Genomic DNA, 19126 nt, shown 5'->3' with positions numbered 1-19126 from the left:
AGCATTTTCTTTAGGATACTCATAGAACTTTATCAGCAGATGGGCTCTCAGTAGCCTGTGAAATACAGATGCCCCCTGGACCTCTCCACGGGCCTCCTCCCTCTCTGTATAGCTCCTAGCACACATATCCCAAGGTACTTACTTGTCCCAGTCTCTCCTTACCTTAAGTTTCTTTAAGGGACTCTCATCACCTCTCTGGCACTCCCAAAAGTTAGGTTTTTTTAAAATTTCTAACATTCTGTACTTTCTTTTTCTGCCGGGGATAGAGATGCTTTTAAGGAACAGCCTCCAACTGAGGGCAGGGGTAGGAGGAAGAGAGCATTCTACTGTTGATAAGTATTTGGCTGCTTCCCAAATTGGGCTATAAGAATAGTGTTTCCACAAACTTTTTTGTACATGTCTTTTTGAGATGAAGCAGGGATCCCTCTTAGGAGCCTGCTGGCCCACTCCCAAGCCCACAAGCATGGAAATAAAAGAAAATAATTGAGTTCCTTCACGGGAAATTCCAGGTACCTAGGTACCCCTGAGAAGTAAATCATCCAAGCATTGAACTAAGAGAAGGTTTTACCCATATGATCGTCAATCAAAAAAAGATTACACGCCTTGATCATTGTATTATTTATTTATTTATTTATTTTATTTATTTATTTTGAGACAGAGTCTCACTCTGTTGCCCAGGCCAGAGTGCAGTGGTGCAATCCCAGCTCACTGCAACCTCCACCTCCCAGGTTCAAGTGATTCTCCTGCCTCAGCCTCCCAAGTAGCTGGGTTTACAGGTGCCCGCCACCACACCTAGCTAATTTTTGTATTTTTAGTAGAGATACGGTTTCTCCATGTTGGCCAGGCTCATCTCCAACTCCTGACCTCAGGTGATCCACCCGTCTCAGCCTCCCAACGTGCTGGATTACAGGTGTGATCCACTGCACCCGGCCTCAATCATTTTAGGAGATTTATTTGCCAAAGTTAAGGATGTGTGCCAGGGAGACAGGTCTGTGCCTTTCTCTGAAGATGATTTTGAGGGCTCCAAATCTAAAGGAGAAGGGCGGGATATTGAGAAGTATACAATTTTCCTGTAAGAGTGGGGTAGGGAAAAATAGATATTCATGCCTTTGTCTGGCTCAGTGAATCTGCATGTTTTACAGAAGATGACATAAACAAATGGAGCAGAGGAAAAATGCAGGGGATCTGCATTTTATGTCAGATAACATAGACAAAATGGGGCAGGGGAACAATCAGATATGCATTTGTGTCTGGTGGACAGGGTTGACTGCACCTGTAAAGATAAGCTATCAATTTGCATTGCCATGGTGAAATTTTAACAGCGCACTAGGAATTTCCTTGTGGGCAAAATATGGGGGAGGCTGTACCTTTTCACCTTGTAGCCATCTTATTTAGGAACCAAAAGGCAGAGGCAGGTTTGCCTGGCCCAGTTCCCAGCTTCACTTTTCCCTTTGGCTAAATGAGTTTGGGGTCCCAAAATTTAATTTCCTTTCACATGATCTCCTGGTAAATACCAGTTCACTTGCCTCATCGTGTCACCAATCCCTCCAATTCATTTCCAGCTAGGTGAGAGAGGGGACAGACCTGTTGAACCCCTCCTTGGGGAGGCTCTTCTCTGTAGGGCTGAGGCTGTGCTAAGCAACAGATTTATTCTGCACACAGGAGCCCTAAGGCACATGGGTAGACTATGAAGGAAAACTCATAGAGGCCAGAGAAGGCCAGTTTCACATCCCATTGTTCCTTCTTGGTAATTTTCCAGTGGTGTTTGTGAAGAAGGAACGATGCCAAAGGAGAGATATCCTTACCTTGATTTTCATAATTCATAAAGACTGCTTTTTTTGATTTGTATAAAGCAGATTATGATTGTGAACCCTGAACATTTGATACATGTCTAAATTAATTTAGAAAGTTTATTTTGCCAAGGTTGAGGACATGCGCCTGTGACGCAGCCTCAGGAAGTCCTGACGGCGTGTGCCCAAGGTGGTTGGGGCACAGCTTGGTTTTATAAATTTCAGGGAGACGTGAGACATCAATTAATATATGTCTGGAAAAGTGGGACAACTTAAGCAAAGGCAGGAAGAATGGAAGTGGGGAGGGAGCTTCCAGGTCACAGGTAGATGAGAGACAAATGGTTACATTCTTTTGAGTTTCTGATTAGCCTTTCCAAAGGGAAGCAATCAGATATGCCTCTATCTCAGTGAGCAGAGGGGTGACTTTGAGTAGAATGAGAGGCAGGTTTGCCCTGAGCAGTTCCCAGCTTGACTTTTCCCTTTAGCTTAGTGATTTGGGAGCCCCAAGATTATTTTCCTTTCACGTGATGAACACAAACATGGAGCAATGTGAAATTTCAGAGACAAAACTTAAGTTCTGTCTACTGGCATTTTTCTGTCTTGCAGAACTCAGTGGGCAGTGTTCTTGATGGGAAACGATTGACTTTAAAAAGTTATAGAAGGGGCCAGATGTGGTGGCTCACACGTGTAATCCCACCACTTTGGGAGGCCAAGGCAGGCAGATCACCTGAGGTCAGGAGTTCCAGACCAGCCTGGTCAATATGGTGAAACCCCGTCTCTACTAAAAATATAAAAATTAGCCGGGTGTGGTGGCAGGTGCCTGTAATCCCAGCTACATGGGAGGTTGAGGCAGGAGAATTGCTTGAACCTGGGAGGTGGAGGTTGCAGAGAGCCAAGATAGTACCTCTGCACTCTATCCTGGGTGACAGAGCCAGCTTCTGTCTCAAAAAAAAAAAAAAAAAAGTTATAGAAGGGCTTGGAAAAGGATTTTGAGTCACCATCTTGTACCCTTGCCTTAGATTTATAGGTGTACAGGGGTTCCTCGAGTGTGAGGTGACCGAAATTGTTAATTTCCTACAGAGCATGTAAGCCTTTGGTGCACAACTATAGCTTTCAATTATAGCATCCAAACCTAGGCTTGTCAAATTTAAATTCTGATACAGTGTTAACATTAGCATGTTCTGGTGTTATTGTATGGTCTGAGTGGTAACTTAACCATAAAACACTTCAGTGTAAAGTGTTACACTGGTGTTATTGTATTGTTCTGGTGTTATTATATGAGTGGTCACTTACCATAAAACACTTCAGCATGAAGTGTTATAAGTGTGTGGGTTTGCATAAGTTCACTTCAATTTATACCTGAGAGGCAGTTGGCCATGCAAGTGTCTATTTTGGAATCCATTCTAAAGAGGTTACTATTAAGCACGATCAACATTGTCATCAGAATCTGCACCACAGAGTGAATTGGCTAGAGTAAAAAAAAAGCTAGAAATAATTTTCAATCAGAGAAATGAGTGTTGTGAAAGACAAAAGGCTGGCCAAGCAGATTGTGTGAAACCCACTGCCCTTGCATGAATGAGGCAGTAAATTCACCCAGCAAACCTGCCCCCTTCCAAGCCTCACTCAAGGCCTAGAGCTTCAGTGTTTCTATGTCACCTAGAAATCAATAATAAACAAGAGAAATGGCCAAAATAAGTGAGCAGGTGCTAAAGAGAATATCCAAATGACTGTGAAACCTATGAAAAGATGTTCAACTTGATTAGACATGAAGGAAATGCGAATGAAAGCCACTATGTATCCTCCAGAATAGTCACAATGAATATCGGCGAGAATATGAAGAATATACTGGGTGTGGTGGCTTATGCCTGTAGTCCCAGCTACTTGGGAGGTTGAGGCAGTAGGATCACCTGAGCCCAGGAGTTTGAGGCTGCAGTGAGCTATGATTGCACCACTGCACTCCAGCCTGCGTGATGGAGTGAGACCCCACCTCTAAAAATTCAAAAAGAATATGAAGAATATGAACTGAAGCTCAAACATTGATGAGGGGAGGGTAAATTTGTACATCCACTTTGCTGAACGTATTCATATCATGTGAGTCATCAATTGCATTCATAAGTGTTTGTATCCAAGAGAAATGTGTACATATGGTCACCAAAATGTTATTGAACTGAACTGGGGTCCACTTGCCTGGTGCAGTAAGGCCAGATATCCACACCAGGGTTTGAAATGGGGAGAAAGGAGGGTCTTTGTTTGCAGGACACTAAACAAGGAGAATCAGGCAGCTCAGGCTTAAGACCCAAACTTCCCAATGGCTTGCAAACAAGGGAAAATTTCAGGAAGTAGAGGTTACAAGCAGAATTGTAAGTCAATACATGAAGACTATACATTGGTTTGGCCTAAGGGCAGGATATCTTGAAGCAGGGGCTTACAGATCATAGGTAGTGTATTAGTCCGTTTTCACACTGCTATAAAGAAACACCTGAGACTGGATAATTTATAAAGAAAACATGTTTAATTGACTCACAGTTCTGCATGGCCGAGAAGGCCTTAGGAAACTTACAATTATGGCAGAAGGGGAAGCAGGCACGTCTTACATGGCAGCAGGCAAGAGAAAGCACAAAGAGGGAAGAGCCCTTATAAAACCATCAGATCTCGGCCAGGCGCAGTGGCTCATGCCTGTAATCCCAGCACTTTGGGTGGCCGAGGCGGGTGGATCACAAGATCAGGAGATCAAGACCATCCTGGCTAACATGGTGAAACCTCGTCTCTACTAAAAAAATACAAAAAAAAATTAGCCAGGTGTGGTGGCGGGCACCTGTAGTACCAGCTACTCAGGAGGCTGAGGCAGGAGAATGGTGTGAACCTGAGAGGCAGAGCTTGCGGTGAGCCGAGATTGCGCCACTGCACTCCAGCCTGGGCAACAAGAGCAAGACTCCATCTGAAAGACAATAAAAAATAAATAAATAAAACTGTCAGATCTCATGAGAACTCCCTCACTATCATGAGAACAGCATGGAGGAAACTGCCTCCATGATCCAATCACCTCCCACCAGGTCCCTGCTTTGACACGTGGGGATTATAATACGAGGTGACATTTGGGTGGGGACACAGAGACAAACCATATCACGTAGATTCAAAGATTTTCCGATTTTCAATTACTTAAGGAAAAGAAGCTTTGTTTAAAAATTGGGGGTCAGGCCGGGCATGGTGGCTCACACCTGTAATCCTAACAGTTTGGGAGGCCAAGGCTGGCAGGTAGTGCTTGAAGCCAGAAGTTTGAGACCAGTCTGGGCAACATAGTGAGACCTCATCGCTACAAAAAATCCAAAAATTGGTTTTGTTTGGTATTGTAAAGTGATAGTCCCAGCTACGTAGGAGGCTGAGGCAAGAGGATTGTTTGAGCCTAGGAGGTTGAGGCTGCAGTGAGCCATGATCACACCATTGCACACCAGCCTGGGTGACAGAGCAAGACCCTGTTTCGAAAAAATAAAATAAATAAATAATAAATAAAATAAAAATGTTCAGTCAGCAGAGAAGAATGTTAGCTCTAGCTAATGGGCATAACCTCCTCCAGGATGCTCAGGAAGAACTTTAGAACAAAGGATAGCACTCAGAGTTCAGTCCTCAGCTCCTCCATATCTGAGATGTACATGACAGTGGATCCATTTGGTGGGGGACCAGGTTTCTGAAAAACAACTCGGAGACATATATTAAGATGTTTAGTTTCTATAGGGAACCAAAAACCTTGTGACTTTAGCTTCCTTAGCTATTGTTTTAAGCTACTGCTACCTTCTTGGTCATCAAGTTGCTCATTTACTTCTCAGGGGTACCTAGGTACCTGGAATTTCCCCTGAAGGAACTCAAGATTTTCCTTTATTTCCATGCTTGTGGGTTTGGGAGTGGGCCTGCAGGCTCCTAAGAGGGGTCCCTACTTCATCTCAAAAAGACATGTACAAAAAAGTTTGTGGAAACATTATTCTTATAGCCCAATTTGGGAAGCAGCCAAATATTTATTAACAGTAGAATGCTCTCTTCCTCCTACCCCTGCCCTCAATTGGAGGCTGTTCCTTAAAATCAAACAGGTTCAACAGCCTGCTTGATTTACAAGTTGAACCTCCATTCAATTCCACATCCCTTGCGGGCCTTCTCTTGAAGCCCCCTTAAGTCCCTCACACCTAATTTTCAATGGAAAGTGGAGCAAGGAGCTGAAGAAGAGGAGGAAGATAGAGGGAAACAGGTGCCTGTTGAAAACGCTGGAAGTCCCAGACAGAAGATATTTCATTATCCATCGCTATGTAGCAAACCTCCCCAAATGAGTGGTTTGACCAACCGTCAATGTTTCTCACAATTCTGTGAATTTCCTGGGCTCAGCTTGAAGTTCTTTGGCTCAACTCAGTGTCAACTGCTGACTCTTGTGACTGCATCCAGCTGTAGCCTTGGCTGGGCTTTACTCAGTACCTGGCACTAGGAATCTAGTCATCTAGGAATGGCAGGGCCTGTCTCTCCAGCTGAGTGGTCACCCTTCTTTTTTTTTTTTTTTTATTAATTTTTTTTTGCACACAAAAACAATAAACATTTTCTAAAAATACATACAAACAAAAAGATGCGTATCAAACATATTAGGAAGGTTGCACATGGGAAGTCGGGGAATAGAAATGGGGGGTGGGAATTAAAATAAATGAGAGAGGGACTTTATATGGATCAGTGATAATAACTCAATCCTCTATTTGACAAAGAAGAAGGAGAAGGAAGAGGAAGAAAAAGAAAGTGGGATAAAGGACCAAAAAGGGAGGAAAATAGAAAAAATTAGAGTATGACTCCAGGGTAGACCTGTTTTGTTGTCACTGGGTTGGTTGGTTGGTTTGTCTGTTGTATTTTTCATATGTTTCACCATGTTGGCCAGACTGGTCTCGAACTCCTAGCCTGAAGTGATCAACCCGCCTCGGCCCCCCAGAGTGCCGGGACCACAGGCGTGAGCCACCACCTCCAGCCCCCACATTGCTTCTGGCCTCCGTGGTAGACCTCCCAGACGGGGCGGTCGGGCAGAGGCGCTCCCCACATCCCAGACGGGGCGGCCGGGCAGAGGCGCTCCTCACTTCTTCCCAGATGGGGCGGCCGGGCAGAGGTGCTCCTCACTTCTTCCCAGATGGGGCGGCCGGGCAGAGGTGCTCCTCATTTCTTCCCAGACGGGGCGGCCGGGCAGAGGCGCTCCTCACTTCCCAGACGGGGCGGTGGTCACCCTTCTTACATGGTGTCTAGGGGATCCAGAGAGAGGAAGCTGAAGTTCCTAAGCTGACAGCCTAAGCCTGGAACTAGTACAGCATCGGTCCCACCATATTCTGCTGGTCAGAGCAAGTCTCAGGGTCATCCAAGATTCAAGGAGAGAGGAAATAGGCTTCATCTCTTAATGGGAAAAACAGCAAGTGCTTACAAGGATGGGAGCAATTTGTTTGAAATCATCTTTGGAAACTATGTACCACAAGCAATAAGAGGAGAGGAGAGAAGTCTGCATTGCAGACGTGGGATCTGAGTTCAGCCAGGCCTCCACAACCTGTGAAGATTGCCTGGCTTATTGATGCCTCAGTTTCCCCACCGGTAACTTAAAAAGCTTGGACTAGAATGTCATGAAGTCTGTCCAGCTCTGAGAATTGTGGTTCCATAATCCACATAAATACAATGGGCCCAGTGAGGACTCAGGGCCTCCTGCTGATCTTCTAAGTCTTCCATCACTGAACCCACTTCCCATCCCCCACCTCACCCCTCAAGAATAATCCACAGGAGTCTGTTCTTGCCTCCTTTCTTCATCCCAGTTGAAATTGGAGGGGCTTTTTACGAAAAAAAATGGTCTGCCAATTCTTTTGTAGTTTCATCCCACATGAGAAGGCTTAAACTGTTAGCATCAAAAAGGCTGTGGGAAAGTATATGCAAATCAAGCTTTGGTTCCTTGGAGTATTGAGAAGAATGAATCAAGAGGTATGCTGCAGGTGTCTGCGCAGGTGTTTGACTGCAACTTGAGAAAACCTGCTGAGAAACATATTTTTCTCAGTTTAAAAATAATGAAAGAGGCCTGGCTCAGTGGCTCATGCCTGTAGTCCCAGCACTTTGGGAGGCCGAGGCAGATGGATTACGAGGTCAAGAGATCAAGACCATCCTGGCCAACATGGTGAAACCCTGTCTCTACTAAAAAATACAAAAATTAGCTCGGCTTGGTGGCACGTGCCTGTAGTCCCAGCTACTCGGGAGGATGAGGCAGGAGAATCACTTGAACCCAGGAGGCAGAGGTTGCAGTGAGCCAAGATCATGCCACCGCACTCCAGCCTGGCCACAGAGCAAGACTCCATCTCAAAAAATAAATAAATAAATACAAAAATTAACCAGGTGCGGTGATGCAACCTGTAATCCCAGCTACGTGGGAGGCTGAGGCAGGAGAATCGCCTGAACCTGGGAGGCGGAGGTTGCCATGAGCTGAGATCACGCAACTGCACTCCAGCCTGAGTAGTAGAGTGAGATCCTATCTAAAAAAAAAAAAAAAAAGCAGTAATGAAAGAGGCTGGTTTGAAGGTAGTGACTTATTTCAATTGATTGTTCACAGTTACAGATAGCACTCTTTGTTCTACTCCTTCCCTGCATTCTCACTACTGCACTTGGTTAGTCTTTAAAAAAAAAGTAATGAAAAATAAAACATTGGAAAATAATTAAATCACTCGTGTTATCGTCACCTCCAAATAACCTGATTGAAAATTTTGTGTATTTTTCTTTTTTTTTTTCCCCTTTTCTATGTATGTCTATGGCAGACATTGTCAATTCTGGGGTCCGTCTCTTCCCCCAAGGGAATCTGATGAATCCTGACCAGAGGAATCCTTCCTCTTATAGATAACTGGTTTTCAGAGTGGGCATGTAACTTGGGCTGGTCAGTGGTATATAATGGCAATCTTGCCAGAGGACTTCTGGAAAGGATACACCCAAAGTAGGAAACCATTTTTCTGACTCTGGACACTGGTGTGTGAGGGAGTGATTCCTGAAGCTGTTGGTATGAAGGGAGCCAGCTGACATGGTGACAGGGCCAGAGCTGGGAAGGAGTCGGTCTTGATTCATGCATCATATTCTAAAGCCACCATATTAACCATCCCTGGAGCTGCCCTCTCTCTCAATTTCATGTTCTAGGAGCTAGCCCCTGCATGTTTAAGCCACCTCTATTTATGATTTGCTGTTCCTGGCAGCCAAAAGCATTTTAATTGCTGCAGTATATAGCTACATAAATATATTTTACAAAGTTTATTCCTTCATCCAACAAATATTTAATGAGGATGCCCCATATGTCAGGCGTGACTCATGCTGCAGACACACTGCAGACACACAAAGTTGCTCTGCTTTTTTCCACTTAACGTTTTCACCAGTCATTGAGAACTCTTTAGATATACAGTTTTAATGGCTACTTGATTTAGTCATTTCCCCATTATCTGATATTTAGGTTGCTGAGGATTTTCATTATTAAAAGTAAAGACATGGTGAACATCCATGTGCATAATTGGTCACATTAGTCATAATTTGGGAGATATATTCCTAAAAGCAAAAAACAAAAAACCAAAAGCAACAACAACAAAAAAACAGGATAAAAAGGATACCCTGATGTGATGATGATGATGATGATGATTTTTTTTTTTTTTTGAGACGGAGTTTCGCTCTCGTTGCCCAGGCTGGAGTGCAATGGCGCAATCTCAGCTCACCGCAAACTCCATCTCCTGGGTTCAAGTGATTCTCCTGCCTCAGCCTCTGGAGTAGCTGAGATTACAGGCATGCGCCACCACCCCAGCTAATTTTGTATTTTTAGTAGAGGAGGGATTTCTTCATGTTGGTAAGGCTGGTCTTGAACTCCTGACCTCAGGTGATCTGCCCGCCTCAGCCTCCCAAAGTGCTGGGATTACAAGTGTGAGCCACCGCACCCGGCCTGATGTGATTTTATGCACTGTATGCCTGTCTCAAAATATCTCATGATATACCTACTCTGTACCCATAAAAATGAAAAATAAAAATAAATATATAAATAAAAACAGAAAAAAAGTGTCTGACACATATTCCCAAATTGCTTTCTAGACAATTTATACCAATTTTTATGTCCTCGTGTAGCATTTGAGAGTTGCCTCTGCATATAAGAACATTCTCGAAATACATAATGCTTTTTTCTACACTCAAGTATTTCTAGAAAAAAAAAAAACCTGATTAAAGTCTACAGGACAACAAATCAAGGGCGTACCAAATGAGAGGGGAGATTGTTAATGAATGAAAGAGGCTGAAGAGCTCTGCTAAATGTGGGTGCAGCCTGTTGGATCTTGATTCATACAAATCATCCGTAAAAAGATAATTTTGAGAAACCTGAATATGGACTGGGTATTATTTGATATTAAGGAATTAGTATTAATGTTATTAGGTATGGTAATGGCACAGTGGTTATGTTTGAAAAATAAAGGCTTGGCAGTTAAAGATGTGTCTTTATTAATCAAAGAAATGGTATGTTATCTGGGATTAACTTTACAATACACCAGCAAATAAAGGGGATGAGGTGGGGTGGGATGGGAGAAGCATGGTTGACAGAATGTTGATAATTTGGAAAATAGGAGTTTATTATACTTTTTGCTCTGCCTTTGTGCCTGTTTGAAAAATATCATAATATAAAGCTTTTACTTTTTTTTAACCTTAAGTGAATTTTGAAAAAAAAATGTAGTTGATGGCATATACATAAAAGGCTGGGAGACTACGGACCTGCTCTTCATGGGCTCAGTGAAGTGTTCTGTGGAGGTTGACAGGGACCTTGGCAGTCCCTGGTAGCTTTATTCCTAGCCCTAAGGACAGCAGAGAGGCTGGGATTGGTCCCAGAATCTGCCCTAGAAATTACAAGCACATTAACAGAGGCCTGAAATGATTTAAGGGAACTAGACCAAATCAGCTGTGAATTTCACTGGCCTCCAAGAGCTGTTGGTTCTCGATCCACTCATCTGCTCCCAGATTCGGGGGCTGAATATCAATCAGATGACTTCAGGCTTGAAGCACAGGGAATATATTACGTATTGAAAAGTACCACCTGTGACTGTCAGTTTCATTTGTATGCCTACAAAATATGGGGAGACTGAAATGCATGGGGCATAACAGGTTTTTAAACTGATGTAATTATATCATTTGTTGGAAGAGACATATATACATTTAGAAATATATGTTTTATATGTTTTAGTACATGAAAATTTTAAGGTTTTAGCTTGTGATGCCAGCCAACCCCCACCGCCCCCCCCTCCGCCCCGGTTTTGGTACCAGGTTTGGCAGCCACTGCGGTCTGGGTGTCTGTATAAAGCATTGAACTATGGACACTTGGGTAATTTCCTTCCCTCTGTTCTGCTCATGGCTTGTACCCTTGACAGTGATGACAGTGAGCTACACTCAGCCTAGTCAGGTGGAAAAAAGCACAGGCCTGGGAGACAAGACAATCTAGGTTCTGATTCTGGTTTTATTACTTTAGGCAAACCACTCAGCTTCTGTAGTCTTTTTCTCATTTGTCAAATGCAACTAGTAGACTAATAATACCCAGCTCCCCAGTGTGGGTGTGAGGAGTTGCTGACAAGCACACAGCCTGGCAGAGGAAAGGCCTTTGATAATAATCCCTGAGCCCTTTTCCTCTACCAAAAAAGGACCCTGAGGTTTATTATTCACCATCTGAGCCATCTTCAACTCTCAGCATTATGGGGCTCAAAAAAGGGGAGGGTTTCTATGGAAAAGCCTGCATTATTAGCTTACTTCCACACTTTTCAGCGCTGAGAGTAGTAAAACCACCTCTCACACCTCCAACTGCAGACATGAGGAAGCTGTCTCCCTTTGCTTCCATAAATACCACCATTTGTACCATTTTCTGTTATTTTTCCTGATGGGAGAGATAGCAGTCATCCATCAAACAGTAGATAACCAGAAGTCATGATTATCCCCCCCTTAACAAAATTGAGTATGTTATAACCAAATAAATAAGATAGAATGTAGAAATGTTAAATCTCTGGAACATGTCACTAGAAACCTCATTCACTGGAAAAATCAGCTCATCAAGTGTGTCTGCTGGTATCAGCACTTCACTGTCTGTGCCTATGTCACTCATCCCAAAGTGAGGCTGCATTTGGGCCCCTAAACCCAGATAACTCCATGGTGCTTCTGTGTTGGCCCTTGACTCACTGTGGCTTGATTTTTTTTTTTTTTTCAGACAGGGTCTCACTCTGCCACCAGGCTGGAGTGCAGTGGCGCGATCTCGGCTCACTCCAACCTCTACCTCCCGGGTTCAAGTGATTCTCCTGCCACAGCCTCCCAAGTAGCTGGGACTACAGGCACGTGCCACCATGCCCAGCTAATTTTTGTATTTTTAGTAGAGACAGGGTTTCACCAGGTTGGCCAGGATAGTCTCAATCTCCTGACCTCATGATCCACCCACCTCAGCCTCCCAAACTGCTGGGATTACTGGCATGAGACATCGTGCCCAGCCCACTGTGGCTTGTTTTGTAGATAGTTTGTCTCAGCCTTGGATGCTGGGGTCAAGAACAATGTCTGTGTCATCTTCTTTGGCTGTCTTAGTCCACATGGGCTGCTATAACAAAATACTGAAGACTGGGAGGTTTATCCACAATAGAGGTTTATTTTTCATGATTCTGGAGACTGTGAAGTCCAAGATCAAGGCATCAGCAGGTTGAGTATCTTGTGAAAGCCCTGCTTCCTCATACATGGCACCTTCTTGTGTCCTCCTATGGAGGAAGGAATGGATGAATCACCTCTTTTATAAGAGCACTAATCTCATTCATGAGAGCACCACACTCACAACACACTCACCTCCCCCAAAGATGCCACCTCCTAATACCATCACCTTGTGGGTGATGGATCTCAACATATGAATTTGGGGGGCATATAAACACTCAGACCATGGCAGTGGTCCAGACATGTAGTGCAGGGCCTTGAACTTAACAGGTGCTCAGTAAATTATTGCTATCACTGTGGCTAGGAGCAAATCCATAGCAACTCCTGTTGCTCAGCTTTCTGAAAGTAGAATGACTAATTCACCTCTAAAACAGGTGAGGACTACCGGAGAATGTTCTTTTCTGATTGTCTGAAAGGACCCTTCCCCAGCCCACACATCTCTCTTCATGTTTCTGAACCTTCCCTATTTTCATTGACTTCATCCAGCTTCTAGAATAAATGGCCCCAGATAAATGTTTCCCCCTTTTTCTGCCGGTTTGCTGCATTCAGTTCCCTGTGTTTAGTAACTACAGCAGCAATACTCTCTGGTCTTGCAGCTTTGGGGTCTACATTGAACCTCCACTGCCAAGAATTGCTGAGGGACTTTGATTTTGAACAGTTCGCAAAGAAGAGATGATGGTCTGATTTTCTGTCTAGAATGAAGGGCCCTACGTAATTCTCAATGGAACTATTCCCTGTCCCTTGATCCTCCCTTCCCAAATCATCCTAGCAATTCCATTCCATCCCATCTAGCTCAAAAGCTACACTCCGTGTCTTCCTCTAGTTTCCTGGTTACATGCTATTAATTTCTTACCCAAATGCAGCTCCTTGTGTGCTGAGAAAGGAAAATTGTATTTAGTTCTAAATGGTAATACAGTACGCACACCTGGGAGTTTGGGAAAGGTGGCCTCTTGGCTTGACTTGAGCAGACCAGCAGGTCATAACCCCAAAAGCCCACACATTTCAAGGTCTGGTCTGAACACTTCCAGAGTGCACTGGGAGGCAGCCATTGACCGAGCTGTAGCAACTGGGAACTGTATCAGCTTGGTGACATGTGGCATATTATCAGGAAGGAGGATCATGAGAGAGCTCTCGTGATCCAAACGTTGGGACCCAAGTCAGAAATCTGAACTTGAAAATAAGGAAAAACTGGGCTGGGTATGGTGGCTTATGCCTGTAATCCCAGTGCTTTGGGAGGCTGAGGCGGGTGGATCACTTAAGACCAGGAGTTCGAGGCCAGCCCAGGCAACAAGACAAGACCCTCATCTCTACAAAAATTTAAAAATTAGCCAGGCATGGTGTGCACAGCTTCAGTCCCAGCTACTTGGGAGGCTGAGGTGGGAGGATCACTTGAACCTGGTAGTTTGAGGCTGCAGTGAGGTGTGATCGCACCACAGCACTCCAGCCTGTGGGACAGAGAGCAAGATCCCATCTCTTTAAAAAAAAAAAAAAAAGAGAGAGCTTTGGTGGTATGATTTTAATAAGAAACTGACTCAAGGAGGCATGCTCAGTATTCTTTTTATTTTTTAATGGTGTTTGTAGTCAGAGTGACTCTGATGCCAAACCCTCCACCCGTCAGCCTTCTCATGCTTACTGAATCATTTGCTTGGAAAGAACCCTCATCCCTCTGATGAGAGTGGGCTGACCCTCATTGCCCCTTCATGAGAAATCCTGAGTGTATCACTGCTCTCTTTTCTACTTCTGTTTTTCTTAGTAACATCCATTGTTCTACAATATGCATTCTTAGCAGTATGCCTGTGTGCACAGGTAGAAAGGTCAGGAGGGTGGAAATGTGAACAGTTAGAGGCAAAGGCAAAACAGACGTTTTATAGTTTATCAACGTATAGCATCCAATACTTCTGTTGTTATTCTAAAAGTATGAAGTGTGTGTTTGAAGAATTTTGTTTAAAAGATGGGTAGATCTTGAGCAAATTTCTCATTTCTATGTATGCTAGAAACGCCCGTAATCCCAGTGCTTTGGGAGGCTGCTGTTTCTCTGCCTGGAACATCCCGACTTCCCCATCCCACCACCATCACACACATACACCCTTCTTGCCTGCCTAACTCCTCTTTAGCTTTCAGGTCTCCCAGCTTCATCTTTTCTAAACCCCACTTCTTAGATGGGTTCCCCTCTTAGGAGTTCCCATAGAATCCCGTACTCCCTCTAGCACCACACTTACCACACAATATCATGATCATCTTACTGGACTCGGGCTCCATGAGGGCAGGGACCAGACCTGTCTTTTCCACAGTTCTATCTGCAGGTCAATAACTGTTTGTAGAATAAATGAATTCTGATGAGTCCGTATAAGCCTTTTCTTTGTATGAGCCTTTGCTTCTCTCTCTAAACATGGTCTGTTGAGTATGGTTGTTCAGGTTGTGGACTGTACAAGGATATCTAGCAGAGAAGGGAAGGGAGGCTGAAATCCAGCCCACATTCTTATCACCAAGCCATTTTTTGCTGGCTGTGTCCGCCATGAGGATGAGGTGCTATTCTCCTGATTTGCACAATAGCACCACACGGGCTTTCAGCAGCCTAGCTCTGAACAACAGTTAGTGTCTTCAAAAGCAGGTGAGAATTCTCCTGCTCATTCCTAGAAAGACTAGGGCTGAGTGATTTTATGAAACTCTCTCTTTAGGTCCTTTGCCAGCCATCAAAGCCAAGACCCAGACCCCATTCACAGCAAAGATTTCTCTTACTCTTCTCTCATTTTTCTCTCCTGCAGGGTTTGGGATGACAACTCCGGCGACAGTAGGAGGAAAAATCTTTCTGATCTTTTACGGCCTTGTTGGGTGTTCCAGCACCATCTTGTTCTTCAACCTCTTCCTGGAGCGCCTGATCACCATCATCGCCTACATCATGAAGTCGTGCCACCAGCGACAGCTCCGGAGACGAGGGGCCCTGCCCCAGGAGCGCCTGAAGGATGCGGGGCAGTGCGAGATAGACAGCCTGGCCGGCTGGAAGCCCTCCGTGTACTACGTCATGCTGATCCTATGCACGGCCTCCGTCCTCATCTCCTGCTGCGCCTCAGCCATGTACACCCCCATTGAAGGCTGGAGCTACTTTGACTCACTCTACTTCTGTTTCGTGGCTTTCAGCACCATTGGCTTTGGGGACCTGGTCAGCAGCCAGAACGCCCACTATGAAAGCCAAGGCCTCTATCGCTTTGCCAACTTCGTCTTCATCCTCATGGGTGTCTGCTGCATCTACTCCTTGTTCAATGTCATCTCTATCCTCATCAAACAGTCCTTGAACTGGATCCTGAGGAAAACGGACAGCGGGTGCTGCCCGCAATGCCAGAGAGGACTGTTGCGATCACGCAGGAATGTGGTGATGCCAGGCAGTGTCCGGAACCGCTGCAACATCTCCATAGAGACAGATGGGGTGGCAGAGAGTGACACGGACGGGCGCCGGCTCTCGGGGGAGATGATCTCCATGAAGGACTTGCTGGCAGCCAACAAGGCCTCGTTGGCCATCCTGCAGAAGCAACTGTCTGAGATGGCCAACGGCTGCCCCCACCAGACCAGCACACTGGCCCGGGACAATGAATTCTCAGGGGGGGTGGGAGCCTTTGCAATCATGAACAACAGGTTGGCAGAGACCAGCGGGGACAGGTAGAAGCCAGGAGTGGATGCTGGGCAGAGGCCAGGGTAGAATGGAGGATGACTGCCGCCCAGGGGACGAGCTCAGCCCTGCGCCTTGGCTCTGTTCCTTCTGGGAGCTGTTCCTGGGAGCCTCCGCAAGCATCCTTAGAAATCTGATCTCGGCTCCAACCAACAACCACCTTCCAGGGATGGGGGGCCTGAAGTCTCAATGCTCATCTCCTGATCCTTATTCTTTAAGTCTAAATTCAGTCTTTTCAAAACAAATCACAGAAGCAGCATTAGACATTGCCTTGTTTCTTTAATCTTGTTTCAGAGCTTTAGCTGCCTGGGGAGATAGGTTTTACTTAAGCCTTGATTTCTTGAAGCTCTCTCTGTTCCTTATTTGGGAACAAAAATTGTGAAGACTCATCTTTCCCTAGAACTCTGAATGGATGAATTTTTAAAAGAGGGGAGAATGTTTGGGGATGTGTCTGGGCTTTCATTTTGCCAGGTTTCCTTCAGAGCAGAACTGCCAGTGGTGTCTGCACAGGGAAAATGTCTGCTGTACTCTTTATACCTGTTTCTGTTTTTTGTTGTCCCTTTCTTTTTATTTTTAAGGCCTTAATGCCTGGCTGTGGCGTCTGTGAGACCTCAATGTAAAAAGAAAATTAAATTCAGCTTCAGGCCTTTAAACCGCAGCAAGATGGTGGTGTAGGGGTGTGGGACGGGGAGAGACTCACTTTTGTAACTAAAGAACATAGCTTAACATTTTCCCTTTGAGTGGTCACACAGACCATTTCATTTTTACCAGGGCTTGGGGGCCCAATGCAAAGATGATGACTATTTATTAAAACGGAAAATTTAATAAATCCTCATTTTATTAACTAAGATTCCATGAGTGCTCATTGTGGCCAGTGGAGGACAAGCACCTCATTAAACAGGCATTTATTGGACTCAGAGAAAAAGGAAATGGGAAATTGACCTTCACGGATACGAGCGTCATTTTGGTGTCTTGACTGGAGAAACATTCTAGGCCAGATAATGAAATCCGGCTTTTTTTGGTTTGATGCATTTCCTTTGTGCCTTCTGAGACTGTAACGAGTCTAGTTTTATAACCTTCCAACTAGATTAATCATCCACACTAGGAACAAAGGCTGTTGACCTTCATATACACAGGAGAATGCATTTGGAGGGATGACAGCAGCGTTCAAAAATGATAGCTGTTGTTTTTCTAACGTAAGAGTGGTGCACACACAGCCCTTTCAGAATTGATGAGGAAAGGCCAGGCACAGTGGCTCACACCTTTAATCCCAGCACTTTGGGAGGCCGAGGCAGGCGGATCACCTGAGGTCAGGAGTTCGAGACCAGCCTGACCAACATGGTGAAACCCCGTCTCTACTAAAAATACAGAAATTAGCCAAGTATGGTGGCATGTGCCTGTAATCCCAGCTACTTGGGAGGCTGAGGCAAGAGAATCACTTGAAACTGGAAGGTGGAGGCTGCAGTGAGCCAAGATCACGCCACTGCACTCCAGTCTGGGCAACAAGAGCGAGACTCTTCTCAAGAAATGATGAGGAAAGACGGCCACCGTGAAGAAGACAAAGCTGAAACCTATGCCTCGTGAAACTGCGATGTTGAGCAGAGAACATCAGAGCCGGTGGAGGAGCCCTTAGAAACCATCTCATCCAGCCTCCTTGTTTTTGACACCAAGAAACAGGTACAGGCGTTGTCCCTTGTCCGAGGCCTTAGGGGTGGATAGTGTACAGCTGGGGAAGGAACCTGGGGCTCCTGATGGTGCAGTCCAGGCTCTTGGCCCCTACTCCCACAACCTTGCCCCCTTCCTCAACAGGTCCCTCTTCAGGCTCAGTTGCCTTTGCTTCCAGCTCACAAACGCAGATATTTTCTTTACAGTACCAGAAGTGCCGGATAGAAGATTGACAAGCCGCAACACTGGGCTTTGAACTTAGTGCTGCACGGCTCCAAAGTCAGAGATCTTAAAGTATTCTCTATATCACTCTTAAAGGGAAAGCATCCTGGAGCTACTGCAAAATGCTTGTTAGGAACCTGTGACCCCAAACAGAGCTTCTCATGGGATCTGTACTGTACCAGGTGCTGTGGGGATGGGAGAGGAGCACCTATGGGATTCCTTGATCTCCATATTTCTAGTACATGGGTTGGAGTAAAGCAAGTGATTGCACCTCCAACACAGGTTCCTGGGGGCCCTGATGGTGTGCCAGGAGGCCAAGGAACATCAGCATACCCAAGGCTCATCTTCCTAGAGGGTCAGCTGAACTAAGCAATTTTTGCAGAGAGATGTTATATCAAAACACATGACTTTCTTTAAATAAGATCCAAAATGGGCATAAACTTTTTTTTGGGGGGGACAGGGTCTTGCTCTATTGCCCAGGCTGGAGTGCAGTGGAGCAATCTTGGCTCACTGCAGCCTTCGCCTCCTGGGCTCCAGCAGTCCTCCCACCTCAGCCCCACAGGTAGTATAAGCGAGTTGTTTAGTATAAGGAAGTGTTAAAGACACACTAGCATCAAGCAGAGACTTTCTCTGTGATGTAACCAAAAGGACTAGAAGAGTCTTGCCACAGCAATAACTTTCTCACTGTGTGATTAATTAATTCCACACCTGAGGGCCCCTAAAGTCATCTCATGTTCTACCCAAGTCATTGGTACACATCCCACATTTGGGGCAACAACACTCAAATCACAAAATACCCCCCAGAAAGCAGTTTCTGAGGTCTGGCCAACCACATCGTGAAGAACAGTTCTTGGCATCAACATACTTGGTATGAACACCAGTCCTGATAGTTCCAATGTGGGAGAGGTTGGGCAAGTGTGTCAACCTCATTGTGCCCCATGTGAAAATGGTAACAACACTGGCTACCTCGCAAAGCTGTGGAGAGGGCCAAATGAGATGAGCCTCAGGGGAGGCTCTGTGAACCCCCAGGAAAGGCACAGACTGTGGGCACTGATGGGCCACATGCTGG

The 19126-nt window shown here is 45.2% G+C and overlaps 1 protein-coding gene across 1 annotated transcript in view; it reads left to right on the top strand.

Annotated features, from left to right (window-relative positions):
* The window catches only part of KCNK13 (potassium two pore domain channel subfamily K member 13), a 122074-nt gene extending 105056 nt beyond the window's left edge, over positions 1–17018 (top strand). The window contains exon 2 of the mRNA XM_003260871.2: positions 15272–17018. Within this exon, the coding sequence (XP_003260919.1) occupies positions 15272–16164 (893 nt within the window). The 3' untranslated portion in view covers positions 16165–17018. The remainder of the gene's footprint in view (positions 1–15271) is intronic.
* Positions 17019–19126: the final 2108 nt, after the last annotated feature.

This window comes from Nomascus leucogenys, chromosome 22a, assembly GCF_006542625.1.
Source record: "Nomascus leucogenys isolate Asia chromosome 22a, Asia_NLE_v1, whole genome shotgun sequence".
NCBI lineage: Eukaryota > Metazoa > Chordata > Mammalia > Primates > Hylobatidae > Nomascus > Nomascus leucogenys.
This window is presented reverse-complemented; position numbering and strand designations above follow the sequence as displayed.